This window comes from Sinocyclocheilus rhinocerous, unplaced genomic scaffold (genome assembly GCF_001515625.1).
Source record: "Sinocyclocheilus rhinocerous isolate Xijiao unplaced genomic scaffold, SAMN03320098_v1.1 scaffold1022, whole genome shotgun sequence".
Lineage (NCBI taxonomy): Eukaryota > Metazoa > Chordata > Actinopteri > Cypriniformes > Cyprinidae > Sinocyclocheilus > Sinocyclocheilus rhinocerous.
This window is the reverse complement of record NW_015656677.1, coordinates 729,829-748,276: the sequence shown is the minus strand read 5'-3', so window position 1 is coordinate 748,276 and position 18,448 is coordinate 729,829. Positions and strand designations below refer to the sequence as shown.

The 18,448-nt window shown below is 36.4% G+C and overlaps 3 protein-coding genes across 3 annotated transcripts in view; 2 read left to right on the top strand and 1 right to left on the bottom strand.

The window, feature by feature from the left end:
* Positions 1-8,815, top strand: part of LOC107720796 (diacylglycerol kinase zeta-like) — an 18,882-nt gene extending 10,067 nt beyond the window's left edge. Inside the window, exons 19-34 of the mRNA XM_016528627.1 lie at positions 267-340; positions 721-832; positions 917-1,157; positions 1,247-1,294; positions 1,440-1,519; positions 2,334-2,403; positions 2,596-2,636; positions 2,717-2,907; positions 4,285-4,392; positions 4,725-4,793; positions 4,888-4,919; positions 5,371-5,420; positions 5,509-5,629; positions 5,716-5,752; positions 5,876-5,975; positions 7,230-8,815. Of these exons, the coding sequence (XP_016384113.1) occupies positions 267-340; positions 721-832; positions 917-1,157; positions 1,247-1,294; positions 1,440-1,519; positions 2,334-2,403; positions 2,596-2,636; positions 2,717-2,907; positions 4,285-4,392; positions 4,725-4,793; positions 4,888-4,919; positions 5,371-5,420; positions 5,509-5,629; positions 5,716-5,752; positions 5,876-5,975; positions 7,230-7,346 (1,491 nt within the window). The 3' untranslated portion in view covers positions 7,347-8,815. The remainder of the gene's footprint in view (positions 1-266; positions 341-720; positions 833-916; positions 1,158-1,246; positions 1,295-1,439; positions 1,520-2,333; positions 2,404-2,595; positions 2,637-2,716; positions 2,908-4,284; positions 4,393-4,724; positions 4,794-4,887; positions 4,920-5,370; positions 5,421-5,508; positions 5,630-5,715; positions 5,753-5,875; positions 5,976-7,229) is intronic.
* A 2,427-nt stretch (positions 8,816-11,242) lies between these two features.
* LOC107720795 (midkine-B-like) lies at positions 11,243-12,017 on the top strand. The gene is made up of 3 exons (XM_016528626.1): positions 11,243-11,351; positions 11,442-11,609; positions 11,718-12,017. Exons 1-3 carry the CDS (start codon positions 11,273-11,275, stop codon positions 11,912-11,914), a joined length of 444 nt encoding a protein of 147 aa, XP_016384112.1. The 5' UTR covers positions 11,243-11,272; the 3' UTR covers positions 11,915-12,017.
* Positions 12,018-13,220: 1,203 nt separating this feature from the next.
* On the bottom strand, positions 13,221-14,844 carry LOC107720794 (muscarinic acetylcholine receptor M4-like). Its single transcript, XM_016528625.1, has 2 exons — positions 14,770-14,844; positions 13,221-14,551 (listed from the first exon to the last, which is right to left on the bottom strand). The coding sequence occupies exons 1-2, from the start codon at positions 14,822-14,824 to the stop codon at positions 13,221-13,223; spliced, it is 1,386 nt and encodes a 461-aa protein (XP_016384111.1). The 5' UTR covers positions 14,825-14,844.
* Positions 14,845-18,448: the final 3,604 nt, after the last annotated feature.

The window sequence follows — 18,448 nt, the reverse complement described above, 5'->3', positions numbered from 1 at the left end:
AAAATATTATTATATTATACTGTGTGTGTGTATATATATATATATATATATATATATATATATACTGTATGTATGTATGCATCACTTAAACCACACATAAATAAAGTCATTACTATTGATTACTGTCATAAAAATTAAAACAAAACTTCACCAAATTGAGTGCTTATGATCACAGTAAATAAATATGCATATATACAAGCACTTTTTTATAATGGCACAAATACTTACAATGTTCCCTCATATGCTTTTTCTTATTTCCTGTGCAGTGTGATGGTACTGATCTAACTAGTAAAGCGCAGGATATGAAACTGCAGTGCCTCCTGTTCCTCAACATCCCCAGGTAAAACTGACCTGAAATGGAACTGTGCAAAACAAATGTCTTATGTAACTACCATATAAGAGAACCTATGTACATTCTTGTATTAATTTGTGCGCTATTTGATATAGATCCTCTTTATTTTTTTTGCATAACTACATTTTATTTGAGAAAAAACGAAACTTCACTCTAGTTGCCAGTCAGACCATTTCATCCATGTGACATCAAATTTCATGTCATCAAACCATGACAGGAAACTTGGACTGAAAACCATATTATAAAAAGAGATTCGCTGTTCCAAATTATGTTTAATCCAGGATAAAATATAATCTAGACACAAGAAACTAGTCTAGAGTTCATTAAAATGAGATTATCCTGACTGAGCTGGGCATTATGTTCTGTAGATATTGCGCTGGTACGATGCCATGGGGGAACCCAAGTGAGCACAATGACTTTGGGCCACAGAAACATGACGATGGGCTCATTGAGGTTATTGGCTTCACCATGACCTCTCTGGTGAGATTTGGCTTTGGTTCCTTAATGGATTTGGTCTACATTTACCCTTGACTCCATCCAAATGTTGCTGCTCTCTTTCTATAGGCAACGCTGCAGGTTGGAGGACATGGCGAGAGGCTTCATCAGTGTCAGGAGGTGACCCTGACAACCTTTAAGCCCATTCCTGTGCAGGTGGATGGAGAACCCTGTAGACTGGCTCCATCCGTCATACGCATCACCCTCAGGAACCAGGCCAACATGCTGCAGAAGACCAAGAGAAGAATCTCTCTACCACAACTGTATGAGTCAGTATCTATCTATCTATCTATCTATCTATCTATCTGTCTGTCTGTCTGTCTGTCTGTCTGTCTATCTATCTATCCACCCATCTGTCTGTCTGTCCGTCTGTCCGTCTATCTATCTATCTATCTGTCTATCTATCTGTCCACCTTCATTATGATAAGGAGCAGCTCAGGGAGGCCTGTGAGTATCTCTTCTCCTCGTCCTCTCTCTTTTTCACAGCTCTGAGAACCTACTCATGCACTCCCGGAAAAGCTTCTGCTTTTCAAATACGACTTAATTTAAACAGATCCTAACCCGTGTTTCCTCTTTTCTTTCACCTTCTCAGCGATTCCTATGGGGATAATTACAGTTCCCGGGAACAGTGATTTGGAGACGTGCCGGCTGCATATCGAGAAGCTACATGAGGTGCTTTTCAGCTTGTTGAATCCTGGTTAGAAATGTGCCAACAGGCCGATTTGGCTACAACCTCCTTCCTCATTTGCAGAGGTTAAGGGGAGGATCTGAACTGTCAAAGACTGGCTTGATGTCAACATGAAATCAGAATTGACTATTTACCTTCTTAATCAATGTTACTTGTCTTATTGTGAACGATTCATCTGTGCATGTTATCCCCAAAAAAGTTTGTCTTTGTAATCATTCATCAAAATACAATAACTTACTCCACCTCTACTTTCCTTTTCAGTGACATCATCAAGCCCTTTTATTTTCAACTCCGCCCATTTGGCATGAAACACCCTTTTTAACAACCCAAATAATTTCTAAAAGATAAAATCCTGTCCTACTGTTTTTTTTCGTCGTTGTTGTTGAAAATATTGTTTCAATCATATAGAAGTCAGATAACTCTAGTAAAATGGGTTGCAATGGTGACTTTAACTAATTCTTGGCTAAATAAGAATACTTCTGTGTTAATGCTACCTCTTGGAAAGAAAATACATTTTTCATTTAATTTAGCTCGAAATCTATTTCCTGTGGTGACATTAACACGTCTTTGAAACACAAAGAGTGTATTTTACTTTTAAGAGTCACTTTCCACTATAATTGCCACTATTCATGCCAAACATGTTATATTGAGCATGTGACAGCCATTGCACGTTGACTTCCTGTTCAATTACAGTCACAAAAACACATTGTGACTAATTGAACTCACACAGTGAGGCCATTTTGGACAAGAGCCATTTTTCACTTGCACTTTCTCTGTGTATTTTTTTTCTCTCTTTAGGAGGGGGATGGTGTGAATACAGACACACTGCACATGCCAAAGCTTTCACCAAAATGGTGCTTCCTGGATTGTAAGTAGTAGAGCATTTCAAGTTCATTTTGAAAAAACAGCATAGAAGTTATCTAAAAAATAGTGTTATAATTCTATATACATAACTTAGGCTTTCTATGTTGAATCATTTTTGTGAGATTCATTGCTCTTGACATTTCCAAAACTTTGCAAACCCCATAATCAGATTTTTCCATCTTTGGATTGTTTACAGCCACTACAGCAGACCGTTTCTACAGAATAGACCGCGGTCAGGTACCTACAACAGGCAACTTTGAGGTTTTACATCTGTGCTGCATGTCACACTGTGCCGATTTCATTGCGTATCTCTGCAGGAGCATCTAAACTATGTGACGGAGATCTCTCAGGATGAGCTTTTCATCTTGGACCCGGAGCTGGTCACCAAGGAGACGGTGGGCACGTCGCCCGGAATGCCGGGGGCGATGGAAACTGTTGGGGAATGTTCCAACAGCACAGACCAGTTTGCTTTTCCTGCCTGCTCTGCCGGGCCTTCTCCACTGTGCAGGTAGATTGAAACGAGTCGCTTCAGATGACAAAATGTGTGGTTAAACTGTATCAACTCATGTTGTTAGGGCTGCAAACAGCTTTTGCACAGCCTCAAGGTGCAATTTTATGTCGCTTTTTACTTTGGCAGATGATTTTAACACCGTCGACTAGCAGAGTACGTGCGTAGGCAGGTTTAGTTTCGCCTGTGGGCATGAAATGTCTGAGAATATCCCCGGAAAAACAGCAAAAGTGCACAAAACCCTCATTAAGGAACTAAAAAAATGTCTTAATTATTAATGTCTTGTTAATTTTGCCAAAACAGATGTAGGTTTAGCTTGAATCCATAAGAATTATAATTTTCTTTATTATGCACAACTGATGTGAATGCACTTACAAAAAAGTACCAGAAAGTACCATGGTAATATTATGATGTTGTTTTTTGGACTTATATGGAATATGTAATATGGAAAAAGCATGGTATATGAATATGCTAATTTGATATTACCATCTCATGGCATTACTGTAGTCCTATCACAGTACTTTTTTATAAGTGTAGGAAGTCCCCAAAAAAATAATATACAGTAATATAATATATAGTGTGGTCTAAATGTCTGAAACCACTAGAAAAAAAAAAACGAATTTAATACATTTTTTCATCAAAAAATAATTATTTTAATATACATATATATTTTATATTATTATATTTATTTTATATTATGTATTTTATATGGACAATATTACTTTAATATTACATTATAAATACATATATATACCTATAAATAATATTATAAAAATAATACAAACATATAAATTATATTAGCATAACAGTTTAAGTAAAAAAAAACAACAACTGATATGAATTTCAGAATGTCCCAAATACATACATATCTAGAGAAGCTTGTGTGTGTGCAGTAAATACGTAACATTAGACTGAACCGAATGCGTTCCTTCCTGTTTGAAAAAAACAAAAAAAACGACAGTTGCTCTTCAGCTCTAGTCTATTCCCTCAGGGGAAGTCTTTTAGTCTGTGTATTTGTGTGCACATCTGATAGCGAGACAGAGAGAGTGAGAGACAGCGACATTTTTGTGCCAAAGTCTCCTGTGAGCGAGCACAAATCTGCGTGTTGCTCAAATGTGAGTCCATCCAGGACAGGACAGTCCCTCATAAAGGCCCCTGCTATTAAAAACTCATTTATCTGTGTTTACATTCACCCTCCCCCTGCCTGACGCACAGCAGATCGCTGAAAAAACACATCCCATCTGTCAGACCACATTGTAGCAGTTGTTCTGTTACAGTAAATTATACACATCTCACAAACAATGAGTGTCCCGCCCCCCACAGCATGTAAACACATCCTCCTCTCTGTTGTCTGTCCATCCCATCATGCTCTCGCAGGGTTCACCAGACGCATGCTGAAGGCCAAACGGAAAGCGCGAGCATGGATAGCGACACACACAAGCAAACTAGCGATCCAGAGACTCCCACGAAGCCAGGCTTGTGCAGGTACATCTCAAACTGAGCGCTTTGTGGTCTAATTCAGACCTTCACGTCCAAAGCTTTGATTGTTTCCATGACAACACGATTATGCCTTTTTATAGCCAACATCATTACTAAGCTAACAACGTTATCCGTCCCATGATTCCATGTGCATAATTAGGGCTCAGTAATGCCCATCTGCAACAAAAGTGCACTACAATGGCACAATAATACCATGGTACTTTGAAATATACCATTGCACCATGTCATTTTTTTGTTAATGAGAGGGGCAGAAGATATCCATTTCAAATGAATATCTTACATAAGCTTGTCTTTGCCCAATGTCTTTCATCTTGAAGGAGGGGAGCAAAAATTATGAATTTGGATCGTTCAAACACACTTGATGAGGACTCAGTGAATGTGCCAAGGTACATACAATATTTAATAATCATCGCTGGCAAGACAGATGTAGTTGGCTTTGGTTATGAATAGTGGTATTAATATTCCATTTTAATTTCACAGGTTAGATTCTGGCTGGAATGACAGTGATCAAGGTACACACATTTAATATAAAAAATAGTTTATTGTAATATATATATATGCACACTATACACACACACACACACACACACACACACACAGTATGTATGTATATATATATATAAAATACAATAAACTACTTTTATATTATTATTATAAATATACAACTTTAAAATATATTACGAAATATACCAATTTAGTACAATAAAAGTACTCATATTTTTCAAATTTTTTAGAGTATAATTAGATATGATATATAATTGTATTAATTAATTAATTTATTTATTTAAAAAAATATTATTAATAAAATAAACTATTACAAATATACAATTATTATTAGTATCAGAATTTTGTAAAATATAATTTAATAAAATATATTATCACATATTCATGCATTTTCTATCATTTCATAGAGCCATTTTGTACAATAAAAACACTCATATTTGTCTTTGTCATGTCTTTCAGAATCAATCAGTTTGCTCTTTGATGCCGCAAAGTCTGGCGACCTCGAAAAGGTATTCATAAAATAACCTATTCCTGCAATATCATACATTAGCATCACCAGACCTCATGGACCTCTTCTCTGGTCGTTCATGTTCTCAGCTGGTTCAGATGCATGAAGGTGGGGCCAACCTGTTGGTCCAGGACCGTTTTGGCTGCACCCTCCTCCATCATGCAGTCCTTTTAGGCAGTAAAGAGATTCTGAAGTATATAATTGATAATGGTGAGTTGATTGGACTTCATTTTTTGATTTTTGACTTTTGACTTGCGTCTCATTTTTAATTATCTTTCACTGTTTTTGGTGAACAGCTCCGGCCTGCATCCTTGATGTGACAGAGAAATCAACGTAAGTAGTGCTGGAGCCACTCCGGCATCTTTTACTCCATTTAATTTGTGGTGAAAGGGATAAAGGAGCTAGATTTGATTGACATTCATGGTTAGGAGGCGTTTCTCTTTGTTTTTTATTCAGAGGGGAGACGGCCCTGCATAAGGCTGCTGCGTTGTGCCAGAGAACAATCTGCTATTACCTGGTGGAGGCCGGAGCATCCCTCATGAAGACAGATCTACAGGTGAGAACATTCACATGGACCTTTTACCTGTACCTTATTTCTTAACATTTCCTTGGATGATATTTAAACACTTGATATGTTTTTTTTTTTTGGCTAATGTCATAGCCTAAAAAAATTTCACCGCCCCCTTGCATATAAGTGTTTTGAAACAGTATCCATATAAATCATCATTTTTTTTAGACAAAGCATTATGAAATTGTTTACTTATGGTTTGCGATGCAGTTGCTCTCAGATGCAGTACAGTTGACTGTTTCCCACTTATCAGTGCTGTTTCCTTCACAACAAAAGTTTCTCGAACTCTCCTTTACACTGTGCCTCGTTTACAAAACAATCTGCAGTCAAATGCTCCGAGTAAACATATAATCCTCCGACGTGATCCGGGACATCATTCAAATAAATCATACACTTGTTTCTGATGCTGAGGATCTTTTGAAATCTCTACAGATGGAAACAAGCTGGACGCTGGACAAAGCAAACGTCCATTTATTCTTCCATTTGTTCTGTTGTCAGCAGTACGTCAAGAATACTGGAGACAGTATAAATGATTATAATGCGTTCTGTTTGTTTTTTGACACGACGCGAAGCCCTTGTCCGATGAATACCGATAAATGACTGAATGCCAGTGGGCGGGGCTTATGGTGCTATGATGTATAACTATTCGCCGATGTGCTGCTCTGGAGGCGGTCATATGCAAATGTATTTGACAATGTGATGTCACAGATCCCGCAATATTCAAATAAGCATTTTTTTTAAACTTCGTTAAACATGTATTATTATTTTAATAATATATTACTATTATGTGTGTTTAAGCTATTTATTTTTATTTATACCACCAAGCATGTTAAAATAAAAGGTGGCAAAAACAAGAAAAAAATAAATGAATTAAAAAAAATAATAAAAAGTCTTTCCTGTATCTTACATTATCATAATTTTGTGTATTTTATCTATTATTGTAAAAATTTAATTTTATTATAATAGATCTTATTTGTTTATTTATAGCATACTTATTATGTGTATAAATAAAAGGTGGCAAAACTAAGAAAATGTAGTTTAATAATATATTCCTGCATTATCATAATAAGTTTGTTTCATTTGCCTATAATTGCAAAAAAGTATTCTGTATTATATTATATTGTTATTTTATATATTTTATTTATTAATTCCAGCAAGCATCAGTATAACTAAAAAGTTGCAAAAACTTTTGCAAAAAAAATCTAATTAATTAATTTTAAAAATCGTTCTGTCATTCTGCAGGGTGAAACTCCAAAGATGTACGCAGAAAGAGCTCAAGACATGGAGTTGGCCGCATACTTGGAAAACCGACAACACCACCAGATGATCCAGAGGGAGGACCATGAGACGGCTGTGTGACCGGCCTCCGGAACCATCCTTTCCATCCGCCACCAAACCACAGAGTCTTATCTGCTCTCTCTCATGGCCACTTTATCCGGTACGGCCACACGTTAGCGATGCTATAAGGCAGCATGTGTGCGGAAATTAGTTTGTTGCTCTCTGTATTGATTGTAATGCCAAAAAGACAGTGTTAGTGTCATGTTTCAGAATGCATGAGTTTGCTACGTCACGTCCAGCTTTCAGGGCTGCGCAAAACCGCACCGCTCCGCTCCTTAGGACCCAATGTGCAAAATTTGGGGAATTTCAGGGCTGAAATACCATGTATGAAAGTGGCTTTTACTAAACTACTATAAAGAAAACCAGACAAACCTCACGAGAGATTAACAGGAGAGGTTTTTGCTGCTTCTGATTACATAATATCGATGTTTGAATTTCTGATTGCATATCTAAACGTTTTACAGATTTTATGTGACCGCAGAAACTTCCTGTAGCTTGGCTTCCACTTCACGTGTTTGTTCTGATTCGAGATAGACGTTGTTTTCATAGCCTCCTGCGTTTAAGAATGCTTCCTCAGCTGTTGCTTACGACCAGTTTCTCTCTTTGTGGTAAATGCTTGAATTTCGTAAAAACATTCCATTAATTACTACCTTAGATAGCATTAAATCAGTTCTCTATTCACAGTATATTATAAACTGTAATCATTTCTTAGTCAGTAGATTTGCCTTTGGTTGATTTATGACCTAAATGACTGAAGTTTCCTTCAGGAAAGAATAGAATGGGATGTATCTCTTAGCATAGATTGCTTGCACTGACTGCTATAATTTTAAATGAAAATTTGATCTCACCAAGTGTGATTTTAAGTTCTTTACAGAATTTATGAAGTCATGCAGCAATGTGGACTTGTTGGTTTTGGTTTCCGTCCAAATTGAGCATGTTAAGTACACAGAAAATTCTTCTGGTAGAGTTTTTAGATGCTAAATCACATTTTCAGTGACAAATGGCTGGGTAACAGAGTTACCCATATATTTACATATATTTATATCATCATCTGCGGTTTAAATTCTTATATATTCAACCAGGTCACTTTATGTACGTGTACAATTGACTAAATGCTTGAATAATAAAAGAGACAGGAAACTGGTCTTTTTTACAATGCAGCCATTTGACAACGCCGTGTTGTCAGCATTGTCATAGTGTGTGTTTGTGGTGAGATGTCATTATGATAGAATATGTATTTTGTCAGTGCTTTGTATGAGTTGCTATGCAATTCCAAATAGATGATACATGTATATAATCAGTCAAACATTTTAAAAATGTGTCAACAATCTGTTCTGATATAAAGGTCTTTCATTTGTATGTGATATGAACTTAGATAATGCTTTATTTATAAGAGTAGATAAGAATTTTGTTAGAGGAAAAGTCATAGTTGTTCTTGGGGTTGCATTGTTACTGTCTACTTGGGGGGGAAAAGAAATAAAGTCTTTAAAAAAACAAGTTTTTGTTATTGCAATATCTACTGAGTGTACTTTGATTATAAGGTATAATTGACTGAGATTATTGGTGATTATTGGTGAGTATTGGTGAGATTATTATATTAAGTGGTGAATGCATACGTCATCATCATTATCATTCTCTTATTACACAGCGATGGCATCTTTTCAGGTCTTGGAGCGCCGGGTGGTAAACTGTGTATAATGCTGAACTCTGCCTCTCCCTAGGAGGTCTTTATGTCTGAATGAGTTACCGGCAATGATGGATGTGTTGACATTTGTGACTCATTTATCATTTCGGAGATAAGCCTATTGTTTTCTCTCTCCTGCTCTAGCTCCGTTTCTGGAGTATAGGGAAAGGACGCAAATGTATTTTTAAATCAGTTTAACCTCAGTTCAACCTCAGCTTATTTTAAATTTGGCAGATAGTATAAGAAAAAAAAAACATTTCACACAGACTCATCTGAACAGAGAATCATTGGTGAAATCATATAATGTAATATGCAGATAGACTGGATTATTTATATAGAATATTTCCTACACAATGGCAATTCAAAGCACTTAAAAACACACAGGGACAGAATACAAAAATGAAATTAAAAAACAAGTTAAAAAACCACGTAGGAAAAGAAACAAAACAAAGCAAAACAATAATTTAAAATGTGTTAGATATTCTAAAGGGACAGGGTCATAACAAATCTAATAAAAAAATAAAACAGAGGAAACAAATAAAATAGTCAGCTAACAAAATAAAATAGACTAATTCTACAACAGGAAATAGATCGCAAAACAATTATATATAGGATTATATTTAGAGTAGATGTTATTTATTTATAACACCAAGCATAAGTAACTTTGTATAACTAAAAGGTGACAAATATAAGAAAAACATTTTTTAAATAAGAGAAATGTATTTTCCTCATCTTGCTTTATCATAATTTTGTATATTTATTTGTTTTATGCATCTATAATTGATATATAATAAATACATTATTTATTTATTTACCAATATGCCTATAAAATGTTATAGTAATACTAATAATTAGAAAAATAAAAAAATCTGAAAGAATTACATTTACATTGTCATTTAGCAGACGCTTTTATCCAAAGTGACTTACAAATGAGGACAATTAAAGAAATTACTGAAAAAGAGAAATGTCTTTCCATAATCATAACCTTGCATTAAATTTGGTTTATTTACTTGTTTCATGCATTTATAATTGCAAAATAAATTAATTAAAAAAATTATTTGCAAAAAAAAATATTTTATTCATTTCCAGCAACCATAAAAAGGTGGCAAAAATAAGAAATAAATGTAAAAGTAAATAAATTAAAAGAAATGTATCAATTCAATAAGAGAAATATCTTTCCTTAATCGTGATTTTGATTATTTATTAATTTTATGTATCTGTAATTGCAAAAATGTCATTACATTATAGTAGATGTTATTTATTTTATTTTTACCAGCAAACATCTGTATAAATATACTGTGCAAGAGGAAAGAGACCTGCCGACCGCTGTTTCTCCTCGCACAAAAAGTCCGACCCCGAGGAGCCCTTCACATTTATGAGTGACTGAAGAATGGAGCCGTGCCGCGGGCTGCGTCGTGAAAGGAGCCTGTTTTAATGGAGGCAGGAAAAGAATGAAAAGGAGAAGTGCTGTGTGCTTTTTTTTTTTCGAGAAAGAGGAAAATATAGAGAGGCTCTTTTATGGAGTCACACAGCGAGCTGCTAGGATGGCGGAGGACATTGTGTACACAGTGTCTTTAATTCACAGTACAGAGAAAACATTCATATCTGATGTGTTATTATCTGATTTTTTTCTGTTTTGGGGTTTCTGAGAGGACCTTTCAAACCGACTAATTCTACTAAACCGTTAACTAACCATTAGTTAACGGTTTAGCGGAATTAATCGGTTTGCAAAAACGAATTAAGCAAATTAAACCAGCCTAGAAAACAACAAAGGGACAAAATAAAATACATCTATCAAATATGAATGTTTTTGAGTAGCATACATACATAAAAACATAGTATGTATTTATGTTGGTGTATGTATATAAAATATTCCATAGAGAGCAAAAACACAAACAGGTGTGATAGACACCTGGTTGGATGTTGTCCTCTGCAGTGTTGTTATTAACCAAAACATATGTTTTAAAATTTTTGATGACTGAATTAAAGCTGTAATAAAATAAAAGGTAATTATAAGATTGAAAACTTGCACTTAAAAAACATACGTTGCCCTGGCAGCTAACTGAAACAAGTAAAAATGATTAAAATTAGAATTGAAATAAAAAAGAAAGCTTAACAGAAATATTAAAATATTAGTAAATAAAAAAAAAAAAACTAACAATAATGAAAAAAGCACAGGCTAATTCAAAATATTAATAGTACATAAATAATAATAAAACTACATAGTTTTATATCTGCTTGTGCATCTACATTTCTCCCCAGAATGCGGAGTTTATTCTCTATAGCACTTGTGCTGCTGGTGGTGTTGATGATCTCCGTGGAAGCCAGTATGAAGAAAAAAGGTTCTTATTTTTTACAAAATGACTTCAAATGATGCAATGCACATTCCTTTGGTGTGATATCATTAATAATCATTCTCTATTTTGCCACAGAAAAGGGCAAAGAGCCCAAAGCAGATGCCGAGTGCAGTGAATGGCAGTATGGGAAATGCGTGCCCAACGGTGGCGACTGTGGGGCCGGCATTCGGGAGGCGACCTGCAACGAACAGACAAAGAAAACCAAGTGCAAAGTCCCATGCAACTGGAAGAAAGATTTCGGTGGTAAGGAGATTTACTGTATATGAATACACTGAATGCATGCCTGGATGTGAATCAAATTAAAATACATGTAGACAGGCCATTCAGTCGAGTTTGTTCTTGGTTTTTTAGCTGACTGCAAGTACAAGTTTGGTCGCTGGGCCGAATGTGACACTACTACAGGAACCAGAAGCAGGTCTGGGACATTGAAGAAGGCACTGTTCAACGCTGAATGCCAGACCACCATTAAAGTGTCCAAACCTTGCACCCCAAAGACCCCCAAACCCAAGGGAGGCGAGAAGAAGAAAGGAAAAGGGAAGGAAAACTAACTTGAAGACCATCCCAACAACCCCATTGCCCACTCAGTGGTACATTCCTATGTGACACTCCCAAATTCTCCAAAAGGTGAATGCTGAGAGAAAAAAAAAAAACTGTAGCCCTACCTATTGTTTTTATTTCCACTTTCTTTGTTTTGTAATTAGTAAATGTACGTGTCTATGCTGTTGTAATTTGAACTCTGTAGCGAATTTTTAATTGTAATTGACTTTGCATGTATAAAACAGGCCGCAGCAAATCTGTTGTCTAACAAATTGTCTTTACTAAAGAGAAAAACTGGTGAGAGCCTAATTATGCCCCTAAACAAAAGTATTTGTAAATTACAGCAAACCGAATGAAGACGATTTCTGTACGTTATAACATGTAAGCTGAATGCTTAAACGAACGTCGCTCCTGGAAGTAACGGCCTATATAAAGTATCTATGTTTATAAATGTTTATGTTTTTAGATTTGATGGCTGTACAATCAAATTTACACCACTAACTAATACTTCTACAGGTTGTGAATAAATTAAAGTGTATTTTCAATCATAGTTTCTGGTGCTTTTTAAAAAACATTATTGTTCAAGACGTACAAACTTGGAAAAATTACTTTAATGACGTCAATATAGTTGTTCATTTGCAATTTTAGCAATGTTATAAACATAAAATAACTGATATATTTTCAGTTGTAAAACTAGAACACAATGCAATTTCCATAAGAATGTAATTATGATTTACACAAATTTGTTTGGTTTTTTACCAATTTGCACAAAGAGTAACAGTCTTAAACTGTATCAGAAAGCTTTTTTTGTTGTTGTTGTTTTTGATACAATTCGTAGAACAAATGCAGTTATAGTGACATGATGAATAACAAATAACTCAACAAACACGTTTATTTTTACTTCTCACTTTAGTAAACCACTATCACACTTACAAAAAATAAGAATCAACTTAATGACTTTGCAATACATTTAATGCGTGCAATATGAGCTACTAAATACTTCACTTTATTTACACTTTTGGCTCTGGTAAACCAGCATCATGCACACAAAAAAAGAATCAGTGTCTTCTCTAAACTATTGCATTGATTTACACAAACTGTTGGCGTAAGAATGCATTCGCAAACAACTACGATGCGTCAAAATCGTACACGTAATGTGTACTTTTTATCAGAAACACGATAAACACCAATAACCTCAATCAACTCCACTTTTTTTACTTTTGGCTATAGTAAAACAGCTTCAGTCACAAAACATCTGAGCGAATCAGGTTCCTCATTAGTTGGCCAGGAGTCATTGATAAGAGACTGAAGTCCGACTCATTTTAATGTCAGATTTCTGAACTTACACATCAACAGTCGTTTAAAGGTTCTTTTGAAGGTGGCGTTACAGAGTGCGTAGCACACTGGATTTACCGTGCTGTTGACGTAGCACATGAAGTAACCCACCATCCACAGAATTTCAGGGACACACCAACGGCAGAAGGTACCAATCAGAACCATAACGCTATAAGGTGTCCAAGTAACAATGAAGGCCAGAAGAACAGCAAGGACTGTCTTTGTCACCTTCCTCTCTCTCAGAGCCTTCCATCTGGCATTCTTGGAGACAACCTTGGACGCTTGACCTTGAACCTGAATGGCAGTATGGTTTTGAAAACAGTGAGGTTGCGTTGTCCTGCTAGTTTCCACACACACTGTCAAGGTCTTCGGTCTTGAGGTTGCTGCATCCAGCCCTCGTTCTTCCATAGAGGAATCAGGACTTGACTCCAAGGAGTCATCAGTCTTGCTGAACTCTACAGAAAAGAGCCGTTTCATTCTAACGAGCTTTGAATCATGTTTAAATGTGCATGAGTCATCCGGTTTAATGTCATTCACTAGGTCAGGGTTTGCAGTTGACGTTCCTCCACTTGTCTTAGACAGATCAATCAGGTTTGCGGATTCAGGCATCAACTTATGAACCCGTCTCTGACTGGCCAGGGATATTTTCGTGTACAGTACCGTCATTATTACAACGGGAATGTAGAACGCTGGGATAGTGGTTGCCAGGGTTACAGCAGGGTTCGCGAGGAGCAGGATGTAACATTGTCCCTCTGGGACCTTGCTCCTGTCCCTCCCAGCCTGCCAAAGCAGGATAGCTGGAGCCCAGAGAAGCAGAGACTGTAACCAAGCTGCGGCAATCATCACCCCAGCCCACCTTGCAGTACGTTTGGTTGGGTAACTCAGAGGCCGGGTCACGCAGAAGTACCGGTCAAAACAGATCAGTAGGAGGTTCATCACAGAGGCGTTACTCACCACGTAATCCACAACCAACCACAAATCACACATCTGTGGTCCCAAAGGCCAATATCCCTTTACGGCGTACACAATGTAGAGATTCATGGAGAAAACACCGACGATAAGGTCCGAACAAGCAAGACTAAAAAGGAAGTAGTTGTTGATGGTTCGGAGATTGCGGTTGACTTTGATTGAAAGCAGAACCAGGACGTTGCCCAGGACTGTTAGCAGGCTGATGCAGCTAGTGATAAGTATTATGGCGACCACCCCTACAGTCCCGAATGCACGACGTGGTCTTCCCGATACCAAGTACGATTCCTCGGGCAAGGGACTGTGCATGCTACTGTTGAGCATGATGGAGGAACTTGTGGAGGAGCCTGCGACAAGAAAACGGAAATTTACCATAAATCAAGTTTTAAAGAGGTGTTTAACTTGACATATGAGCAAACAACTTGAAATTGAACTCTTTAGATAGTATATAGTACACTTTATATGCTAAAATACACAACTCTAATTGGTTGCACATAGAAATGAAGAGATAAATTTGACAAAACAATAAATTATGATCCTAACATGATCTAATCAGCAAACTTACCGTTAAAAACGAACCACTCAAAGTCCCTTGAGAAAACGACAGATCCAGTCTCCATGATCTCCTGCTCCGTCTGTATGAGAGAACGACTGGGAGGACTTGTAATTCCTCAGACAGTAACACCCATCCTAACCTTCCGAATACATAACCAGGAACAAGTCATCCAACCTCTTTAGGCTGTATCAATACACTAAATTTACTGGAAGATGATCAAAGTAGTGTGGAACGATCGTGTTACTGCTGAATTCCTCCTAGTTTCGTGCTGCCCCCTTTTTAAAGCATGTATGCTTAATGCAGTTCCTGTCATCTAAAGAGGAAGGCAGCAGTTACGTAAGGGATGGAATCTAATTACCTGACCTGTAATGAAGCTCCACAGCTGTTTTACATCTTTTAAATTTTATTATGATTCTATTTTAATATTTTAAATATCACACATACTACAACAAATTACAGATGTTTACATAGGTAATAGGTAAAGTTGGGGGGGGGGGCTGAGTAAGTTTTATGAAAACAATGCAATATATAATTAAAAGAAACTTAATTATACAAAGACAATTATTTTAAGACAAATAAGCACATTTTCCTCATTTTTATGACCATATTGTGTTACAGATGTTTGCTTATTTATATTTATTTTAAATTGTGGTCTTTTTCAGGAGAATTTGGAAAAAAATTTGCTTAACTGTCATGAAAATTGACAAAGGAAATAAAAATATAAATACAAAATAAAAATATGCTAATAATAAAAAAATAACTTGGGAAAATTTGTCATTGCATTGATTGATTTTTTGTTAATGTCCAAGTTTTTTTTATAATTCCCATTATTCTCTGTCATGTTTGTCATTGCTGTAGTACAGTATTTTTACTGCATATATTTAAAGGAATAAAATACTTCAAGCATAACAAATGCTGTCTTTTAAAAAAAAATGATATTATGCAAAAATATGGCCCAATATTGTAATATACAATATTGTATTGTAATGAATAAAAATAAATAATATCAAAAACAACTGAATTAATTTCCATATTCCCATTTTATTAAAACTCTCATAACCGTCATTACCACAGGATCTTTGGTGTCCCACAAAATTCTTTTACAACACCTAGTCCTCATTTTCACTAAATAAAGAACCAACTACACATTTATGGTAAGCCATTACAACACGTCCCTCTGGTCTGGTCAGAAAAGGGAGTTGAATTCTGGTCCTTTCCACCATCATGATTTCAGCTAAGGTACCGATCCAGCAGTGAGAGCATATACATAACCACACATCCAACAAGAACACAATTACAGTTTTTAAAATGTCACACTTTCGGTCGCCGTCAGCTATTCTCGTCAGAACAAATGAATTGTCAGGAGGCCTAAAAGTCTAAAACAAGCCCTGCATGAAACGACTTCATAAAAATAAGTTGTGCATATGGTCAGAAATTAGTAAAATTAGGAAAAGGGGTGTCCTTGATGGAGTTTAACGTAAAAAGGTCCTTCTCTCTTATCATAGAAGCATTTTTTAAAAATCAGGATTGCATTTGTCATTCACACAAAGGGTAAAATAAATAATCGAAATGACAGCCAACACAACCAGACTTCAGATTTACCAATATTTCTACCAATAACTAAAACACTCAACGGTCAAAAGGCTTATGAAGAAGCTATTCTGGTTTTGTCTCACATCAGAACGGCATTTTTGTGGTTCAGTAAGGAGAAGATTCCCCAAGGCACTGAACTCATGGAAAAACACCAAAGGGTATGTGGTTTCCGAGAGGTTCCTCAGCTGCCATTGTTTGCGATGAGACCTCAATCCAATAGAATCTTACATCCAAAAACGTTCAAAACACAAACCATTCCTATTGGGGACCGTGTTTTTTTGGTTTTGTTTTTTATTTACAAAAAAAAGCTACTAATTCAAGCCAAGCAGCTAAAATAACAAAATCTTTTACACAAAAGCAGAGGGAGATATTTTTATAAATGCTTGTTAACGAAAGGCCTGTGCATATGCAAATGCATTGACAACTCAAATCGCTAGAGTTGACCAATCGTACACGAGAATCTAAACAAGCACAATAGAGCTCAGAAGGCAAATGTCATAAAAAAAAAAAAAAAACATCCCGAAATATGGATTTAAGTTTTTTCCCACGATTTATCATCTCTACATTTACAATGCTACATTTATTTATAATAAAACTCTCTAGGTTCAGTGGAGGACACTCACAGACATACACATCCACACATACAGACAGTGCCCGTCGTCAGTGACTCTCAGCAGTATGCAGCACGCATATCGGGCCGTCTCTCTCCTAAGTGTCCAGTGCCCAAGAAATACTCTATTATGTGTTATTCAAGAGTGATTATCGCTCATAATCCAGATCTATGATAGAGATATGCCTGGTTTATTGTCTGTAACGCTGTTCTCGGTGCAGGAGAAAAGGGCGCTTAAGTGCAATCACTTGCCATTTGTCTTGCACATCATAAGCGGCTTGTTGCGATTGGTAGAATGGAATGAAACCTTCGGCCAATCAGCTGATTTGAGGTTAATTAATGGCGAATTGGCTAAACTGCGTAAAAAGTGTTACGTTTAAAGTGTGAAAATGATCTGGCACAATAATTTTAACCATCATACATTTCCTTTCTGAGTATTAAGGTATTTCTGGGAAATTATATCAGTAGGATTAGTAAAAATGCATCGTGTTAAATCACAACAGTTGCAACAATAAACGTGAATTGACTCCTACACACAAGTAAACGGTCACAAATGTATAAAAGCCCAATAAAAACTGCTCAGCGTACCAAAATTTTACTTGATGCGCATGTGCGTTCTACAGCCTACATGCTAATTTGCTTAAGCCCCGCCTTCCGCATTCAGCTTCAGCCCGCCTCCTTGTATAAAAGCTCTGGAACTGGACACACATGCAGATATGAGAGATCTGAACCAGCTTGAGGGTTCCCGAACTGCTTTTTATCCGACGGACAATTACAAATGACATGCTTTCAGAAGTGTATTTTTCAAACAACAGATAAATAAATTCAAATTAAAAAACATCTTAAAATTCGCCATCTGGAAGTTTAGTAGGACACATGCTCACGCAGACGAGTCTTTCCAGTCTGAGAACTTCAAAGCAGACGTTGTTCAAGATACTGATCAACTGAATGACTTGACCACTGAAAGTCACATTATCGCACACACAAAAAACAATCACGTCAAGCATAATCTCTGAATTTAAACACAAAAACCGTTAGAGGATGTTGTGTGAGTTAGTGTTTAGCTGTGAAGAGTCTGTACTGTTTTACAGTTCCTCAAACCGAAATGTCCTGAAGACAACAGACCCCATGGGATCCAAAGGAATCGTAAGGACACGCCCCCAGTCTCATCTGGCACTTCTATTGGCTGATGATTTTTCCTAAAGCTTGAAAGGGTGGTTAAAGGGTTACTCCCCACCCCAAAATGAAAATTGTCATTAATTACTCACCCTCATGTCGTTCCAAACCCGTAAGACCTCTGTTCATCTTCGGAACACAAATTAAGATATTTTTAATGTATTCTGAGAGCTCTCTGACCCCCCAACAGACAGCAATGTAAGTAACACGATCAACATCCAGAAACGTAGCAAGGAGATCGGTAAAATAATCCATGTGACATTAGGGGTTCAACCGTCATTTTATGAAGCTACGAGAATACTTTACAAC

Coding starts and splice junctions, on each gene's coding strand:
- LOC107720795 (XM_016528626.1), top strand. CDS start 11,273: ATGCGGAGTTTATTCTCTATAGCACTTGTGCTGCTGGTGGTGTTGATG. Junction 11,352..11,441: donor AGCCAGTATGAAGAAAAAAG/GTTCTTATTTTT, acceptor ATTTTGCCACAG/AAAAGGGCAAAGAGCCCAAA. Junction 11,610..11,717: donor CTGGAAGAAAGATTTCGGTG/GTAAGGAGATTT, acceptor TTGGTTTTTTAG/CTGACTGCAAGTACAAGTTT.
- LOC107720794 (XM_016528625.1), bottom strand. CDS start 14,824: ATGGAGACTGGATCTGTCGTTTTCTCAAGGGACTTTGAGTGGTTCGTT. Junction 14,552..14,769: donor TGAGTGGTTCGTTTTTAACG/GTAAGTTTGCTG, acceptor TTCTTGTCGCAG/GCTCCTCCACAAGTTCCTCC.